The 20,257-nt window shown below is 38.7% G+C and overlaps 1 protein-coding gene across 1 annotated transcript in view; it reads left to right on the plus strand.

The window, feature by feature from the left end:
- Window positions 1–20,257, plus strand: part of si:dkey-288a3.2 (protein phosphatase 1 regulatory subunit 37) — a 157,897-nt gene that overhangs the window by 45,652 nt on the left and 91,988 nt on the right. Inside the window, exons 3-4 of the mRNA XM_051920019.1 lie at window positions 9,891–9,936; window positions 19,605–19,705. Coding sequence (XP_051775979.1) covers window positions 9,891–9,936; window positions 19,605–19,705 — 147 coding nt within the window. The remainder of the gene's footprint in view (window positions 1–9,890; window positions 9,937–19,604; window positions 19,706–20,257) is intronic.

Here is a 20,257-nt window from a genome sequence, read left to right on the forward strand (position 1 = left end):
CTAGGTAAGCCAATAGGGTTTGAGAGAGCAAGTGGCAGTAAGAGAGCCATTCCTCAAAAGGACAAAATAGGGCCTTGAAATACCAGCTGTGGAATACTGCAGACTGGAAGAATGTCTTATGGACCAATGAATCAAAATTTGAGATCTTTGGTTCAACACATTTGTACACCGACGAGCTTGTGAAAGGATGGTTCCTCAACATGTGACACCAACTGTCAAATATGCAGGAGGAAGAATGATGGTGTGAGGTTCATTTGCTGGAGGCAGAGTTGGTGACTTGCATTCTGACGCAAAAGAGCTACCACAGTTTGGCTGATATATCAGCAATAGGTGGCTACTTTGATGGATCAAAAATCTGAATAAAACTTTGTACACTAAATGATTCCTTGACTTATTTTTTATTTGCATTGTTTACTTGTTCTATGCCTTGATTTAATGAAACATTAACATCTTAAACAGCATGCATTTCCATACAAACTGAAAAAACTGAGGTGTTCGAAAACTTTTGACTGATAGTGTATGTCATTTCATTTTTTTCTGCATTAAAAGCAAAGAAATTTCAAAATTCAAAAAAGTAACAAGTCTTGGCAAACTACTTTTGTATGGAGATGAGTTTCTCAGTTTTTCTTCATTCTGCCGTGTTTGCCAAATCCTTTATGTAATGTTTTTCTTTGCAGTGCACAGATTATGAACCCCTGGAGACCACCCACTTACTCTTTTCACAGTCTTCAGTAATATTCAGAAGCATAGAGGGTCCATATTTTGTCCCCCTCACTTTTGTTACACTTTACACCACATATGGCAGCTTTGAATTAATGGAACATAATGGGTTTGATTTCTACATAAACTGGACAATCAAAGCTTTAACACTTCAGGAAAAATGTGCACCTGAAATTTGAACAGGTTCCAGAATTGTGTAGAAGAGCAAAGAGCTCCATTACATGAGAAATCTGTTTACTCATGAGGATAGATTTTCTGTTGAAATATATTAAATGTGCCTTTAAACTTTACTTTTATATTTTTTTTTAACTTTTAAACTAAAAGTTGCAAGTAATGTATCTGTGATGCTTATAAGTTTAATTTGAAATCTACATTCAGCCTACAGTATGTACACTCATATGAAAAAAGTTTATGAACCCCTCTTAATTCTTTGGATTTTTGTTTCTCATTGGCTGAGCTTTCAAAGTAGCAACTTCCTTTTAATATGTGACATGCCTTATGGACACAGTAGTATTTCAGCAGTGACATTAAGTTTATTGGATTAACAGAAAATATGCAATATGCATCATAACAAAATTAGACAGGTGCATAAATGTGGGCACCCCAACAGAGATATGACATCAGTACTTAGTTGAACCTCCTTTTGTAAATCTAACAGCCTCTTATAGCCTTTGATGAGTGTCTGATTCTGGATGGAGGTATTTCTGACCAGTCTTCCATACAAAATCTCTCCAGTTCAGTTCAATTTGATGGCTGCTGAGCATGGACAGCCTGCTTCAGATCATCCCATAGATTTTCGATGATATTCAAGTCAGGGGACTGTGACAGCCATTCCAGAACATTGTACTTCTCCCTCTGCATGAATGCCTTTGTAGATTTAGAACTGTGTTTTGGGTCATTGTCTTGTTGGAATATCCAACCCCTGCGTAACTCCAACTTTGTGACTGATGCTTGAACATTATCCTGAAGAATGTGTTGATATTGGGTTGAATTCATCTGACCATCGACTTTAAAAAGGGCTTCAGTCCCTGAACTAGCCACACAGCCCACCCCACAGCATGATGGAACCTCCACCAAATTTGACAGTAGGTAGCAGGTGTTTTTCTTGGAATGCGGTGTTCTTCTTCTGCCACACAAAGTGCTTTTTGTTCTGACTAGATAATTCAATTTTTGTCCTATCAGTCCAAAGCACTTTGTTCCAAAATGAATCTGGCTTGTCTAAATGAGCATTTGCATACAACAAGCGACTCTGTTTGTGGCGTGAGTGCAGAAAGGGCTTCTTTCTCATCACCCTGCCATACAGATGTTCTTTGTGCAAATTGCGCTGAATTGTAGAACGATGTACAGATACACCATCTGAGGCAAGATGTTCTTGTAGGTCTTTGGAGATGATCTGTGGCTTGTCTGTAACCATTCTCACAATCCTGTTCATATGCCACTGCTGTATTTTTCTTGGCCTGCCAGACCTGCTGGGTTTAACAGCAACTGTGCCTGTGGCCTTCCATTTCCTGATTCCATTCCTTTCAGTTGAAACTGACAGTTTAAACCTCTGAGATGGCTTTTTGTAGCCTTCCCCTAAACCAGGAGACTCAACAATCTTTGTTTTTTTTTTAAATTTTACTCATTAATTTTATTGTAATCATTCCATACAAATAGATCCATTTATACAAAAAAGGATTGAAGACAAATCAAACCCCACCCTTGAGAAGGAGAGCATGGCCAAAGCAGAATTACTAAGGGATTTTTAATAGGGCAAAAATAAACAAGGAAAAAAAAAAAATATATATATATATATATATATATATATATATATATATATATATATATATATAAATAAATAAATAAATAAATAAATAAATGGAGAAGGAAAAGAAATGCGGAAATAATTATTTCTTCTTATTCTAAAATATTATTGATTAGATCCTGCCAGGTTTTGAAAAAAATCTGTACAGATCCTGTAACTGAGAATTTGATTTTTTCCAATTTCAAATAATATGAAACATCAGACTGAACAATCTCTGTTTTCAGATCTTTGAGAGTTGCTTTGATGATCCCATGCTGTCCCTCTTCAGAGGAGAGTCAAAGGGAAGCGCAAATTGCCATTGACCACCTTAAATCCCTTTATATCTCATGATTGGACACACCTGTCTATGAAGTTCAAGGCTTAACGAGCTCATCAACCAAGTAATCAGCATTAAGCAGTGACAGGCATTCAAATCAGCAAAATGACAAGGGGACCCACATTTTTGCCCAGCCAGTTTTTCACATTTGATTTAATTTCATACAACTAAATACTGCGTCACTAAAAATCTTTCTTCAGAAAACACAGCAGTACTCAGATGTTCCTAGAAAATGAAATACAGACCACTGTGATCTTTTTTATGTTGAAAGGAGAGTCAATTATTATGCAGGCTGAGAGGGGTTCACAAACTTTTTCTTATGACTGCATTTCATAAACGGGTAGGCATCTGAAGTGAGTCTCTGTGGCAGAGCATAAAGGCAGAGCTGAGCCATGCCATAGATCAGTGGTTTTCAACCTGTGGTACACACACTAAGTTACAGGACAGAACACAAAAAAGGGCAGTGACTGGGAGAGAATCCTGTAATGTTTTTCAAAGTAAAGAAACATTGTCACCAGCTTATGGAATTGGTTAAAAAAATATCCAAAATGCTGCTTTCCTTGACAGCATGATAATGGGACCAATCACCTGTCAGTAGCATCTGTTTTCACTTGTAGTGTCATGCATTTGATTAAGAAAGGTGGAATGATGGCCACATGAGTCGCTTTTTAATACAGCACCATACATAGCCCCAATAAGTGAGGCTTCTTACTCATCCTTTGTATAGTGAAGATGCCTACATTTGCGGATCTCACCACCCTTCCATTTTATAACCATGTTTTCCAGTGTGAGGGACGAATCATTGAACAGGGTGCCATCCTCGCATATACTATTCTATAATAGTGACAAAGTGAGCTACTCTTCCATAAGTATTTTTAACCAGTTAATGTCTCCTCCATTCACTGATGCAGTCTCACAACAGCAAATGTCACTAACATGTCAAAATGATTTTCTGACAAACCTGATTTGAAAAGTGTGCTGTTTTGAAGCGTTAGTGTAAATCAAAATATCCTGGTTATTTTGGTATCCTCTAATTCACAAGGCAATGACATAATAATGTTTGATTTTTTAAGTATTGGTTTTAATCTGCTTATTTTTCAGTTATTGGACAGAAACTGTAAGTGAATACATTCCGTACCAACACAGGGTAAAATACATTGGGAAGCCCGCTATGATCAAATCATAGTTTATTAACCCTATGCTGAAATTATCCAAAGCCAATAACCGCAAATTTGTTGCTACACTTGGAGGTAAAATCCCCCCTCTGTGCTACATGTGACATTCAATACATTTATTTTTTGTAAATTAAAAATATGGACATTTTAGGTGGTCTACTTTTTATTCCACATCAAACCATGCTATACATAAAAAAATTAAAAGATACACAAACGTACACATATACAAGCTTTGATAATCAGTTTAAACCTCCTCAAATACCATATTTTGGTGTTCCCATTAATAAAATACGAATATCTAATTAAAAAGTCCTGGAAAGAGTGCCCAGCTACATACTTATTCTCAGTGCATTAGTGACATTCTGGTCCAGCATTTTTCTACAGAACCGGTCACTTTCATTCCAATATTCCTAAAAATACAAACATCTATGCCAAGATCTGATCCACTGAGCTTTTCACCAGGCTCTTCAAACTTGTCTTTTAGACTTAAAAATCTACTATAACACATGCAGTTTCAGCTAATGTAGACAATGTTGAACTCCATTTAGTCCAGCTGCAGGAAACTTACCCATGCACCTTGGGAAGTCTGGTAGAAACTTGTCAGCCCATTTCCTGCTAAAACAATGTTCTTAATTCTTGGGGTGGATTTACAAATGTCTCTCCGAAGATCCATTATTCACTAGTGCATGGGTCTGAAACGAGTTCAACATTTTCCTGTGAGACTTTTCATGTCACTGCCTCAAGGATATGGCTAACAATGACCCAACTGTCCCTCTTTCTGGGCTGTATTCTCTCTTTGTGCCACACATGGAGTTCATATTATCTCCCTGAAGGCCATGCACTAGATTTCTTCCAGCTCTCTAAAGTAAGCCAGCAATCACCTCCTCAAGCTCAGCAATGTTAAACCCAAATTACAGGAGCAGTTACGAGTCAGACATAGTTAGCTTAGAAGAATCCTTTCATAAAATTAAAAATCAACTAAGTATACCATCATATAGACCTCATTATTAAAAATTACTTCTAGAAGAAGTGGTTTATTTTCATTGGACTTAACAAAAATGAATAAATGTTGTTGCCTTATTGCTGTTTACTTGTACCTAAAGTGATGATATATTCATACACTTTTGACACATCTCCATCTGCAGCAGGTAAAACATTTAAATGTCTGCCTCACCTACATCATCTGAGTACATCTTGTTATGTCCTTCTCCTTCTTGTGGACTTAATGTTCATTGAACATCTAGTACTGTGCTGTTCTTCTGCTATAATTGTTTCTTCTAATGAGCTATTTGACCAGTTCAAATTCAAAAGATAACCCACTGTGCAAATCGTACACATAGGAGACCGCATGGAAACATGAGAAGAATAACCAAACCCCATAAAGATTTCAACACAGGGCATGACAGCTAGTAAGATAGCAGTGCCACCATTAAACCACCATGCTACGTTAAAAATATCAGTCATTTTTTATTTATTGTTATGGAGTCTTCTCCCGGTGACTGAAGCTGAAGAAACAGTTTTCAAAACAGATGAAGGAATACACATCAAAGGAGTAAGGATTATTAGCCAACAGATCATTCCTTGTTTCCATATTTCTAGACAGAGAAGTGTGGTGCCAATATCTACACTGAGGACAATGCCTGTAGTAGCCAGTGACTTTATATAAAGGGATGGTGTGGTATAGCGGGTCCATAGCTCATGAAAAGGGCCAGTTTTTAAAATAAATAATCGGCGCACTCGCGGCTTAGCGAGGGGGTGTGGTGGTGTGTGGCCGAGCGGTTCCCAGGGAGTTTGTGATACGGGCGGTTCTCACTTAAGTGCACAGGTGAGGAGTCGTCCACACCCGTAATTGTTCCCTGATTCTGCTGATTGCCACAGCTGACCCACGTCCCCGTAATAAATAGAAGTGCAAGGCGGCTAGCAGGGGAGATGAAGAAAAGAGAAAAGAAAGATGGAGGTTGCAGGGAAGAAGGCAGGAAGCAGTGAGGAGAAAGCCGGTGTGTGTGTGTGTGTGTGAGAGAGAGAGGCAACTGGACAGTTGAGCCCTAGCGGGGTGTTTGGCCGACACCTAGGGCAGTTGATTGTGGTCGCTCCCGCTGAGCATACTGTGAGGAGCGGGAGTGACCAGAAGAAGGATGGCTCGTCACGGAAGACAGCAGGAGTCGGGAGGCTTGGGAGATGGATTCTCCAGCGTGAGTGTCCTGGCTATTGGGGGAACCGAAGTCTCGGTCTGGAGAGTGTGGAACCGAAGCCAGGGATCGGGAAGCCTCCAGATCAGATCGGATAGAGAAGGTCAGCTACAGGTAGGGTGATTCCCCTGTTGCGAAGCCCGATGGGAGAAGCAGGGGAGCCGCCCCAGGTAAAAAGAAGGCACCAGGCTTTGTTTTTAAAGGGACTGCTTCCAGCCGTTGTTTTAACCTTGTTTTAAAGGATTATTTTTGTTTCTGTTGGATTTTAACCTTCATCTTTCACCTGCTTTTACTGGATTATTTATTTATTGAAGTAATTGTGATGCACTGCACTATTTATTTGAACACTGTTTTGCTGGTTTTAAAATAAAAGGACTTGGCATTTTTTGCACTATCCCCTTGCTTCATTGTTATGCCTCACTACCAAGCTCATCGGTAACATTACCGACAGTGTAGGGTTCAAGGGCTCCCAAAAGCAAGAAGTGAGCAAGGAGCAGAACCCGCATTGTCACAGATGGATAGATCATCAACTTTTTGTTGTTCTTGAAACAACATCAGAGTCATTGTTCCAGAACAGTCATTCACCTTCAACCAAACAGCTTTAAGCTCAAACTAAGTAGGGACCCTGTGCTTAAAGGCACATGATCTGACATTTTAAATAGCTGATGAAAAAAATACTCTTTACCATATAAATTTCCATATTGACTGATGTTGCAGTAGTAGTAAGTGTCTTTGCATTGAGACTGCTGATAGAGAAGTATCAAGAAAAACAGAAATGTTTGCATATGGTGGTTACTGATTTGGGGAAAGTTTAAAGTTAAAGAGGTGTTATGGTGTATAAAATCTGTACATTTTGGTTTCCATTATATTTTGTTCGAGACAAGATAACAGATGAAATAAGACAGATCAAAGCAGGTTTTGTCACACCTCACTTTCAAACAGCTGTTTCCTACATTGAAAGGAAGACATTCTGGGGCTCAATTATTTTACAACCCGGGAAAGGATGCTCTGCTGACACCCCAGGCTATTGATTACTTTATGGATGGACATCTGGGATTTATGGCCTGGGAAAGGGAAACAGGCAATATCAAAGAACTTTATTATCTGGGAAAGAGTTTGAGCAAAATTCATCAATCACATTGACAGCCAGCCAATCAGGTTCATGTGTTGTGTAACCAAGGCATGATATTTCATAATAAATATGCCTTGGTTTGGAGAAGAAGGAAGAAGAGAAAACAGGAGGAGGAAGAAGAAGAAGGAGCAGGAGGGAGGAGGAGAAGAAGAAGAGGAACAGACGAAGACGACATTGGTCATCAGAAAGGCATCATGAACATCCATTGCTAAATCAAACGCCTCCCTGGGACATTCATCCTTGTCATTTCAACTTTTTCGTAAGCTTTTCCTAAAGACTATATATATTCAGACTTTCCTATCAGTAGTTATTTTCTATTCTTTGTTCCAGTGGTATTATTATTATTCTCTTATTATTCTTGTAATAAATACCATGCTGCTTTTAACTTTCTATGCTTTGTTTTAATGTCTAGAGTGATTGAAGTAATAAGGTAGATTTCTAAGAGCACCTGGCGTAGCTGGAGATTTTGCCATTAGCTCTGTGCTGCGGGGTTTTAAGGCTGAGAGTGAGGCGCCACTCAATAGTTAGGGGGCAGTATGATAAGAAGGTATTCTTGGCTGATAAATGGCCTATAGTCAAGGATACTGAGTCTTTGTATGTTTTAATATTTTCTTGGAGACCAAAAGTAACATTTAGGTCTGAGGTCTATTTAAAACATCATACGTTGTCCGTGCCGATAAATAAATAAGTCTCTTGATGTGCTGAGAGAGTGACAAGTTGTGTTATACTTAAAGCATTTGTGTGGTTTTTAAGTGCTAAAAGTTAGCCAACTGTGTGTGTGTCATTCATAGGGCACTGTTGTGGTTAGGGTCTGTGTGTGTGTGTTTATCTATGTGTGTGTGTGTTCATTTTAAAGTGCAACAGTAGACCAACCCGATAACGAACCTGACGAGAACATTTACCCTTGAGAGAACAGGTAAAGGGTAAGTAGAGGGAAATACTACGATAATACAAGAGGTTTGGAGGTACATAATAATAATAATAATAATAATTCAATAATAATAATAATAATAATAAACAAATGAGAGAGAAAGGAGTTCCAGAGAAATATGTGAGGATTGTCCAGGATATGTTTGAGGGAGTAAAGGCTCTGATTAAAAACAGTGTTAGAGTAACAGACGCGATCCCAGTTAGAGGAGGTCTGCACCAGGGATCTTCTTTAAGTACACACTTCTTTGATCAGGTTATGGCTGTGTTGAGACATGGGGTCAAAGACCAATCCCCCTGGCGAATGCTTTTTCCCGATGATGTTGAGTTGGGTATCACCAGAAAACAGGAAGTGAAGAAGAAGTTGGAAGAACGGCTAAGGGCTTTGGAAGACAAAGGGTTGAAGATAAATAGGAAGAAGACAGAATATATGAGGTTTAATGATGATCAGGATTCAGAAGTCAGCCTGCAGGGAGAACTATTGAAAAGAGTGGATAAATTTAAATATTTAGGATCAGTTATAGCTCAAGATGGAAAATTAGCTGCGGAGATAACCCATAGAGTGCAGTGTGGATGGAACAATTGCTATCAGAAGTATTGTGAGGTCAAAGATTAAGGCAAAGGTTAAAGGTAAGGTTTTTAAGACAGTGGTAAGACGAGCAATGATGTATGGAGCTGAGACATGGACAGCAGACGGAGCGCAGGAGAAGAAGTTAGATGTGTCAGAAATCAGAATGTTGAGGTGGAATAAGAAATGAGAGAATCAGAGGTACAACAAAAGTGGGAGAGATATCTAATACAGGAACGTAGATTGAAGTGGTGTGGACGTTTGATGAGGACAAACAAAATGTGGGCAAAAGAGTGATGGTAATGGAAATAGAGTGGAAGAGAAAGAGGACATGGATGGATAAAGATAGCAGAAGAGTGTTGTACCGTGTTAGCCATAGATTGATACAAGAGACAATAGGGTGAAATGACACCTTTTATTGGCTAACTAAATAGATTACAAATGCAAGCTTTCGAGGCAGCTAAGGCCCCTTCATCAGGAAAGGTGTAACCTTGAAAGGTGAAGGGGCCTTAGCTGCCTCGAAAGCTTGCATTTGTAATCTATTTAGTTAGCCAATAAAAGGTGTCATTTCACCCTATTTTCTCCTGTATGGATGGATAAAGTAATAGAAGATCTGAAGGAAAAGGGCTTGACTGAGGAGGAGGAGGAGGAGGAGCAGGATGTAGCAGATTGGAGAAGGTTAATAAAGCACATCGACCCACCATACGGTGGAAGAGGGAAAAAATTAAGAGGGAGAAGAAGACTGGGGTCTTGAGTGTAAGCTGTGGATTATTAGATGATGGAGCTGACCTTTGTGATATAATTCTGGCCTGTGTCAGGAGCAAACATGCTTGGAGTTGGGAAGCAGAGAATAACTGAGTGCTAAATCATCAAGTTATCAAGTATTTTAAGCTAACATCAAAACAAAAAATGATATTATTATGAGTATAACATGTTTTACATTCTACCTCTGTAACATAATGGTTATATTGTCAGTGCAGCTATGTTACGTAGGTGTATTAATAACAACACATTTCTCTAAAATCTGCCAATATTTTAATTTCTTTTTATATTTTTCAGGATATCACCGACATACACCATAGAATCAGCAGTCTAGATCTAAAAGGTACTTTTAAAAAATAAACTTCGTTATCTTTTTTTATCTTTAAAATATGCATTAGTAGATCTTCTATTATTCTAGTAATGACACAGAAGCAAACAAGGAAAGGTTGCTATTCATTTGTACAGGTAGTGATAATATTAGAATTTAACAAGGAAGTTGGAATACTTTTAATGTTTTGGAATAATAATGTGCTAAACAGAATTAACGGTTTGCTGTTCTGTAGTAAATACCTCAGTGCTCATTCACTGACTGGTCACTTTATTAGGCACCTGTACATTGTGACAATAGAGGGCGCTGTCGCTCCTCCAAACCCGCAGACAACCCGTCCAGACACCAGGTCAAAGTATCAAAATAATTTAAATTTCTTCAATACTGTGCACAAAGCACCTCCACCTCCACGATACACAATAATAAATTAATAATCAACAATAATCAATACAATAAATCCTCCTCTCCACCCAACAACTCTGTCACACTCCCTCCCAACTCCAGCTCTCCCTGCTGGGTTTCCCACAGTCCTTTATATAGTCTGTGACCCGGAAGTGCTTCTGTCCTTCAGTCCATGTGAATCCATAGCACTTCACAGATGGAAACTTTTATTTTTCTTGAGCCCAGAAAGTACTTCAATTCTTCTGTCCCCGTGACTAGGGAGTACTTCCGGGCTATATGGAAAATAACAATTCCTGTGCCTCCCTGCAGCATCCTCTGGTGGCCCCCACGGTATCCAGCAGGGCTGTGAAGCCAAACTCCATTGTCCATGATGCCCTGCGGGAATTTGGGGCACCTCCATGTTGCAGAGAGGACTCCACCTGGCAGTGTGGATGTATTGGCCAGGATAAGCCGCCAGCCATCTCTCACAACATATGCAGTAAGTGAGTTGGTCCTACAGTTGAAAGGCCTTTGTAAACTCTCTCACAAACATTACAAACTGCCCTGCATGGCCATTTTCAACTAACTTAACATGCATGTGTTGAGAATGTGGCAAGAAACCCTTTTTCCATTCATAACACATACAGTATGATGTGGGCAGCCACCTAAGCCAATGCACACATGCTTTCATGTTGCTTAAGGACACAAAATGAACAGATAACTGATTTTTAGCTACATTTATCTCTAGCATCACTGAAGATGTAGATTTTGTTTATTTCTATTAAGGTCAGTGCCTATGACTTTTTATTTATGCAATACCTGACTTTCAGTCTGTTTGCATTATCTATGAAAGGCAGAAGGGATTAGAAAATGGGATTTGAGATCCCCTTACATGGCACAGTTAAGTGATTATTGTAAAATCATTTTATAAATGATATGCTAATGATGAATAAATTATTATCTTCCAACGTGCAGCTTGGAGCAATCTGGTGCATGTGCCAGCAAAGGAGATAAGAGTTTATAAGGAGAAAGGGTCCTTTGAATTTGTCGTATTAAAGATGGACTACTGCATCCATCAAAGTGTTGCTTTAAGCTTTGTTTAAAAGTCATCATTTTTCCTGAAATATCAGCAGCTTCTTTTGAATTTTTGGGCGAGGAGTAACTTTCACAAAAATCTTGTTCATGTAAGTAAATCATGGCTGACAACGAATAGTTTAGTTAAGTCAATGATTTAAGAAGGACTGCTGAAGAAGGACCACCTGGTGTCTATCATGAAAAGATGTGTAAGAGGCCAGAATTAACATCACATTGTTGATAGATAGATAGATAGATAGATAGATAGATAGATAGATAGATAGATAGATAGATAGATAGATAGATAGATAGATAGATAGATAGATAGATAGATAGATAGATAGATAGATAGATAGATAGATACTTTATTAATCCCCAAGGGGAAATTCACATACTCCAGCAGCAGCATACTGATAAAAACAATCTCTATATATAATTCACTAAGACCATGGCAAGCAAGACGCATGCACGACAGAGCCCTGCCCGCCAACTCTAACCTTCCTCCCGCGTCATGGGATACGCACGACCACGTCCACCCTCGCAAACTGTTTTACATGCTGCATACAGTGATACCCATCCGCAACAAACATGTTTCTTCTTAGATGGTTCTGCAGGAACGGGGAAAACCTTTGTCTACAAAAACCTGATTCATACCATACTAAGAGCATAGTGTTTATGTTGGCTTGCCCACCTGCCCGCCCGCCCGCCTGACTGTTACCAGCATTCACTGCAATGTACTGGAGTGTAAAACTATCGCAGCTGCTACCTCACAAACTGTCCTTATTCCCCGGATATCCCTGTATAATTCACTAAGCAGCCGATCATGGCACGCAAGACAGAGTCCATGGGAAGCAGCCGGAACCGAAAAGAACAATGAAAAGTCAACATGGCTCAGAGGTGCATGTGGACTGTAGCAGAGACGAAAGCGACTGAGACGGTGTTTGGTGAGGTGTTGCGTGCGGGCACATGAGCATGACGCGGGAGGAGGGTTAGAGTTGGCGGGCGGGGCTTTGTCGTGCGTATCCCAGTTTTCAGTCATGGACAATTGTATGTTGCTCTCTCCAGAGTTCCATCTTTTCCTTCACTCACAGTCGTATCCTCAAACCCACCCCATTTGGACAACTGTGTCTTTCAGGAAGTGTTTACCCATCGATAAATAATTATGCGGCATATGCTACACCGCAGGTTGGCTAGTATTAATTAATGAGTGATAAAAACGCAGTGCAAGTTAACAAGTAGCTTTTTGTCATTCGTGAGATCAAAATCCAAACCTGGTATGTTCAGACAAATGAGTATCATTCTTCAGATGAATTAATTTGGCCAAAAGATCAGTTGATTTTATTTCATGGAATGCCATTTATTAATAGCAATTAAGATCTGTTGTTTCTTTTTTTTATATCTTCTTGAATGATAAGAATTTAAGATAACATCCTCCAACTCACTTAATCCACTTCTGTGTTGCAAGGGGTCAGAACATATCCCTTCAGCATAGGATACAAGACAAGAACCAACCCTGAATGGTGTGTGCCATCCTATAATGATGTTAAAGAAATATTTGTCATATTGCAGTGTAAAATGAAACCATTACCTGCTTATTATGTAAACTGATTCTTTAATGAAGAACATGAAGCAACCATTTCCTGAACTTCCTTATTCCATCGATGTGTCTTATATAGTAGCTCTGGCTTCATATGGGGCAGGGCAGCAATAACTTCTGGATGGGACTCTTATCCATTGAAGGGCACGCTCATACCCACACTAACTCATATGGGGTTAATTTAGTGCTTCTAGTCAGCCTTACACTCCAATCTGTGAAATGTAGGAGAACTTAGCATACCCAGGAGAATCCCAGGTGGACACAGACGAAACTATGCAAAGTGCACCTGAAGAGTAACCAGGCTGTTACCCTAAAGGGTTTGTATTCACACCATGATTTTAAACCAACCTACTGAGTTAAGAAATAGCAAAAGAAGAAGCCTAATTAAGAAGGAATTGCAATTCAATTGCAAAATTAGCCACTGATTACAACCTCAGAATAACAAAAAACAGCAACCTCTGCGGCCCTCCAGGAAGTGAGATTGAGGCTCCCTGGCAAAAATGCTTGTACAGTTTCTCTAATTCTCAAACAGTCCTCTCACAAGCAAATAAAAAAAATCACTTATCTTAATGAAATCAACAGCGTAATGCCTTTTCACCCTCTGTACCTAACTCTGCATTCTGCCACACTGTAGACAGTTAAAGCAGCTCACTCGGCTTACAAAGCGCTACATTCACTATAGCTCCTAGCTATCGATATAATACCCTGCCAGATTAACATCCAACCGCACTAATTAGCTAGCCAGCTACAGCAGGAGTGGTACTTAAACGCCTTCTCATAGGTCCCACTCATGGATGCCCCTAATCCACAACTTTAATTTAATTAATTTGCCAAAAGCAGCTATAGATAGCTATTTAAGTGAACCATTTTTAACAATAACATCTGAACAACGTGTTTGTTTTTTTACATTCAATAAATTGTTACTACAATTAGTAAAAACACTTCAAAATAATTTCTTTTTTTTTTTTATCAAGCAATGCGTCACATCAATTAACCCATCTGAAGATTCTCACCTACGAGTAGTCTCATTATCACTGAAAATGGGTTACACAAACTATTTAAAATAAAAGAAAGACATATTGTCAACAGGAATGTACATTAAAAATATATTAATCATATTAATGATAATAATGCTTAGCATAAGGTAAAATGTGTAAATTGTATGATTTATATTCATGTTAATAGTTTTGAATATATGGTGTGATATATGGCCGGCAGTGTATCCCGGCTAATACCCCCACGCCGCTAGGTGGAGTCCTCCCTGCAACATGGAGGTGCATTGAATTCCCACAGGGCATCATGGACATTGGAGTTTTCCTTCACAGCCCTGCTGGATACCGTGGGGGAGGCACAAGGATTTATATTTTCATTATAGCCCGGAAGTATTACCTCGTCACGAGGATGGAAGGAATGAAGTACTTCTGGGCTGAAGAAAAAGAAGAGTTTTGATCTGACCCGGAAGTGCTAGGAAGTCACGTGGACTGAGGGACAGAGGCATTTCCGGGTCAAGGACTTTAAAAGGACTATGGGAAACCCCAGCAGACTGAGCCGAGTTGGGAGGGTGTGGAACGGAGCTGCTGGGAGTGGAGGATTAGGAATTGTGTATTGATTATTGATTTATTGAGTATTGTGGAGTGGAGGTGCTTAGTGCACAGTATTATTATAATAAATTTAATCTTTGGACTTTTACATGGTGTCAGAACGTGTTGTCTGAGGGTTCAAGGGGTCGACAGCACACCCTTTCTGTCACAATGGTAAAATCCATTTATTCACAGAGAAATTATTAGGAACACTTTACAAATACTGGATAGGGCCTCCTTTTACTCTCAAAACTGTCTCCGTTCTTGATGGCTTGGATTCCACAAGATGTTGGAAATATTCTTTTGAGATTCTGGTCCATGTCGACGCGATTTGATTTGTTATCTGTGCATTCGTGCTGCGCATCTCCCGTTCTACCACATCCCAGAGGCCTTCTGCTGGACTCAGATCCAGTGACCATGAAGGCCACTTAAGAACACTGATCTCTTTCTCATGCTCTCATTTCAACATTTCAAATATCTGACGCAATAGTTCCTGTTTATTATGTACATTTCTTATGAACACCCCGAATTAGGGAGGCTTACCCTAATTCAGACTTTTTAACATTTCAAAGATATATCAGAAGATATGAGCTACTGTCATGCAATTAAAAACTAATAATTCAATACACTTCTACTTTTTTTTGCTCAGAGGTTGATGCACTTGTTCCTTCCTGAGCAACTCTTCTTTTCTCCACCCTAGCGGCCTGCTTCTTCTCTTCTTTCGTCAGCATCTTTTCGCATTAAAACTGATAAAGCCAGTGTTTGTGTTGCAATTACTTAGTACATTTTCTTTAATTTGCTGGCACAAGTCTTCAATGTGCCTCAAGAATGAGTTAAGATTTGAAGAGGTATTGGAAGTGACAGCGAAGATGGAAGGGATGAGAAAGGCACCCGTACACATGTGCCTCACGGCCTCCCTGCTGGCTGCTGCCAAGAATTGATTCTAAAATAAAATAAAAATAAAAAGAGGAATAACTTTGGAGGTCAATCATGACCCCGAAAGCGGATAGTAGATGTCACGTAGTATATGTGTACCAAATTTCAGGTCAATCGGTCAAACGGTTTGCGAGCTACAGATGATTTAAAATCCTGGACAGACAAATGAACAGCCATGGTAGCGTATTATAGATATGGGGGGGGGGGGGCAAAAAATTATTATACAACAGCAATTTTCTTTAAGCCATTGTCAAAATACTCTCCTTGTGATGCAATACACTTGTACCTGCATTTCTACCATTCCCGTTATCATTTCCTATACTCATCTTTTGTTACCACATTCAGAGATTCCAGCGATTGCTTTCCCATTTTTCTAACATGGTACCAAATCATTTTCCCTTCAATCTCAGTTTTAATTTTGGGTACAAAAAGAAGTCATGGGGAACGAGAGATCAAGAATACAGGAGGTGTGAAACAACAAGCACATTGTTTTTGGTCATCAACTCTCTGACTGACAATGCGGTGTGAGTAAGTGCATTGTCATATTGCAAAAGTGTGTGCAGGTGCGCTGCCATGGTGCAAAATGCTGTTTTGTGAACACAACTTCTCTGGACTTTTTTACTTTCTTGTATACGAAGTATAGGGAAAGTACTGTAATCGTCCAAATATCCGATGTTGAGATTTTGATTAATCTCTGTTTTAGACCTCCATGACTTCTTCGTATATGAAATAAATGGAAAGTATTGGAATCCTCCAAAAATTCCATTTCGAGATTTTGTTGAATGTCGATGTTTTAAACCTAGTTGAGTCAGAAAATACAATTTTTGGAATTATGTCTGTGTGTGTACTGTATGTAAACATGATAACTTGAGTGCGCTTTCACTTTGGTCAACCAAATTTTGCATACAAGTATTCGGTATAAAACGTAGATTTCTATCAACTTTTGGGCTTTTCCACTAACCGGAACTGGTACTTTACCTTTTATTCATGCAGCTGCACAGTCTGGTTTATTTAAGTTTACTTTTATAATAATTGCACAATATATTATTAATTTGATTTGATTTGTTGTTGATAGTTCTTTAATGTACATAATATAAAAATATAATCACTGTCTTGTGGTTTACTCTTCAAATATCCATCCCCATATCTGAGTATACGAGAAAGTCGAGGGGAGAGCACTCCCGATTTTTTATTGTGAGGCTTTCCTGCAGACTCCTCAGCATTTCAGTGTAATCATGGGAAACTCTTTACTAACAAATCTTCTAATATCAAAAAACATGATCATTATTGTCATGAAGTTCAATATGATCTGATGTGCTTTTTTTCAGCTTATAGTAAAGAAAAATAATGTTGTGTGCACAGTTGTAGAATAAGTATCAGTGTGTTTCTTTTGCATTACTTTTTCTTCTTTGGTATGAAAAATTTATTAAGTGGCAAACATTTATTATTAAATCCTAAATCCATTTATGAACTTGTATGAAACTGACCAGAACCACAGCCAAATTTCATAAATGTTTCATAAATACAAAATCCACCAAAGGATTTTGGCTTAGTACAGAAGTGAACACAATATTGCTCAATGAAAAGTTTCTGAATGAGTAGAAAAGTTTAATGAACAAGTTTAACTGACGAAGTTTGATCTGGCCAATTATCACCATCATACACACAAGCCACATCAACATGGCAAATGCCTTCATCAGAGAAGACCAATAGATTGCGTTGTCTGCTGTTGCTGCACATTTGGATATCAGGTACGGATCTGCATATGCCATGGTACATGATGACTTGGGGTACCGCAAAGTTTACGCAAGATGTGTACCCAAAAAGCTTACTGATCTGATACTGACAAGGCAACATCCTTTCTGAATTTCAGCAGGTGTCACTCCCTCTGCCCAAAGAAATCTCACTACGCCACACTGTTCAACACTTGTGCAATCCCACAGCAGAGCGTCCATGTTCATTTGATATTGGCTTCAACTAGACACACGGCAGAGCTCTGCTCTGTGTGTGTTCAAACTACCCATGAGCCACGGTGAATGTGTTGTATCGGGACAGCTCCTATCCGTTGTGGTTATTGTGTATTTTTCAAATTGCCTTTTCTTTTTGATTTATCTTTGTATGTTTAGTCCTTTATGTACTTTAAACTAAATAACATCCATCCCCATTTTCCATTTCCAAGGATCTGCGTTTGGAAAATTGGTGGCTCTGCCACCAGATCACACCATTCAACATATTAATAGCAAATAACTAGATGAAAACTACTGATGTCATGATTGTATGGCTGGGTACAACTGTAACCATTTTTAAGTTCGCAGATGACACAATGGTTGTAGGTCTCATCAGCAATGGGGATGGAGATATGACAATTGGAGGACTAGTGTAAGCATAAAAACCTGTTTCTTAATGTGGACATACAAAAGAGAGGATTGTTGACTTCAGGAACTTCAGTATCTCTGACTTGTTAGGTTCTACAATGGATAGTGCATATAGCTGAAAAGATCATGGGGACCTCTCGGCCCTCCATTAAAGACAGCTTTATAAAGTGATGCATCCGCAAAGCCTATATCATCGTGGAGGACTGCTCCCACCCCTCCCATGATCTCTTTGTCCCACTTCCACCTGGCAGATGGTACTGTAGGATCCCAACCCATGCTGCCAGGTACTACAACAGCTTCTACTTCTTGAGTATCTGGACTCTGAATTCTGTTTCAATTTATCACTATTTATTGAATTACCTATTATTTATTTATTCATTTACAGGACAGATCTTTACCTGTCTTGCACTTGTCCTGTGGTTATGTGAATATTGCACTGCTGTCCTGAGAATGCTATTTCGTGTCACTGTATGCTGCAATATGGTGTATGGATGGTAGGACAATACATCCACTTGACTTAATTTAAGTTGGATGTTACTTTTAAGATGTTACCCCCCAACACTGCATGCAAGTAAGAATCTCACTGTACTCTGTACATTTGACCATAATGACCCTACATACCTATAAACGTGCTTATGCTCCACATACATGAATATGTGTTACTGGAGGCATATGGTTCTATTCAGTTGTAAAATTCAAAATCTGTTGCATCTGAATTAAATGGATTTTCCTTTTTTAATTTTACAGAGTGGTATTGTTAGTACTGTCACTCACATCATGTGGCTGTAATTTTAGGCACATGTCTAAATTGCTTTGATGCCTGTAGTAGTTTTGTGGACATGTTGATAGTGCAAGCTCTTCTTTCCTTTCACCCCTTCCCCACTTTGCATCAACACTATTTGTGATAACCTGGAAGCTAGACAAATCATTTTGGCTTTTCATAAAAACTGCGGACATGACTTATTGTAGTGCTTCTTGGCCATATCTGCCGATATTTCTGCAAATACGGGTGTATTTCTGTACCATCTGTGCAACGGTATCTCTTTAGAATTAATCATGCCACCTCCCTGTAGCTCCAGCAACCCACACTTTCAATCATTTTGCGTCCATCATTGTTCACTTTAGGTACAAGTTAATGATGCTAATTAGTTGGATTGCATGGAGAGTGATGAAGAAAAAAATAATTAGGCCTTCAAAGTTCCAATCTGAACATTCATGCATGGGCCGCATTATAAGAATAAGAATTGTATTGGAGCGGAGAGTCGCATACTAATGTGGATCTGAATTCTAACCCAGGGTTTGAATTCTAAATGTCTTTTTGCTTAATGCTGAGAAGGGAAACAATTGATCTGCATCAGATATGTCACAAAATCGAAGTGGTTCAAATTAAACAGGCGATTTAACTGTAGTCTAAGAAGATAAATGTTAATTATGGCATGGTTTTATGGTCTGTTCTACATAATCCAGTTGTTTCTTTATTTCTTTTTTCCCCTTATACAATATTCTTGATATGAACTTTTTATGTAAAGTAGGCATATACTTTTGTAATGCACACAATGACAAGATAAAAAATTCAATAAAGAAAAATTTGCCTAACTTAAGTGCTTAACTGGTAGAGAAAGCGAAAATGAAAAGGAAGGAGTAAATGAGAACTGAAGCTGATAAAGCCAAACATAAATTCTAAATAAAAGTGTGCACACTCCAATTAATGATGAGTATTTCTTGTTTTTTTCCGGACAGGTGAATTGTTAACGCACCAGTCATGTGAGTGTCTAGAAGAAATATTGAAAGGGCTACAGTTTGAGATCATTGATCTGCAGGAGACCAAACTGGATGAAAATGTACGTAGAGTCCACTGTTTACAAAGTTATTGTGGTCAGTATTTTTAAAATCCTAAAAGCATGTGTTGTTGATACCATTCTGTGTGTATGAAGCACACTTGAGTGTTTTCTTAATACTAAAAGCACATTTTAGGTGGGAAACCCTCACAGAAATATTTCCAGCAGCCATTCATAGTCAAGTGCTAAATAACATTGAATATTTTTTAATAAAGCTTTGGGTGCAGTGAATACAGTTTCATACAATGCCTATAACACAAAAAGGCTGTAATTAATTATCCATCAAACTTATTCTGCTTATTCTGATTTTGGGTTGTTCATAGGTGAACAATTACAGGGCTTGGATTTGCATTCCTTCCGTCTGGGCAAACCTAACCTGAATGTCTTTGATATGTTTGAGAAAAAGTATAGAGAAAAAAATAAATAAATCAGACACTGACAAAACATGCAACCTCAACAAACAGGCTGGGCTGGGCAGGGAGCATTGCTACCCCGCAATTAAAATAGTTAATATAATGTAAGTGAATTTGCATCACCAAGTAAATACCAGAATAT

This window comes from Erpetoichthys calabaricus, chromosome 16 (genome assembly GCF_900747795.2).
Source record: "Erpetoichthys calabaricus chromosome 16, fErpCal1.3, whole genome shotgun sequence".
Classification (NCBI taxonomy): Eukaryota; Metazoa; Chordata; class Cladistia; order Polypteriformes; family Polypteridae; genus Erpetoichthys; species Erpetoichthys calabaricus.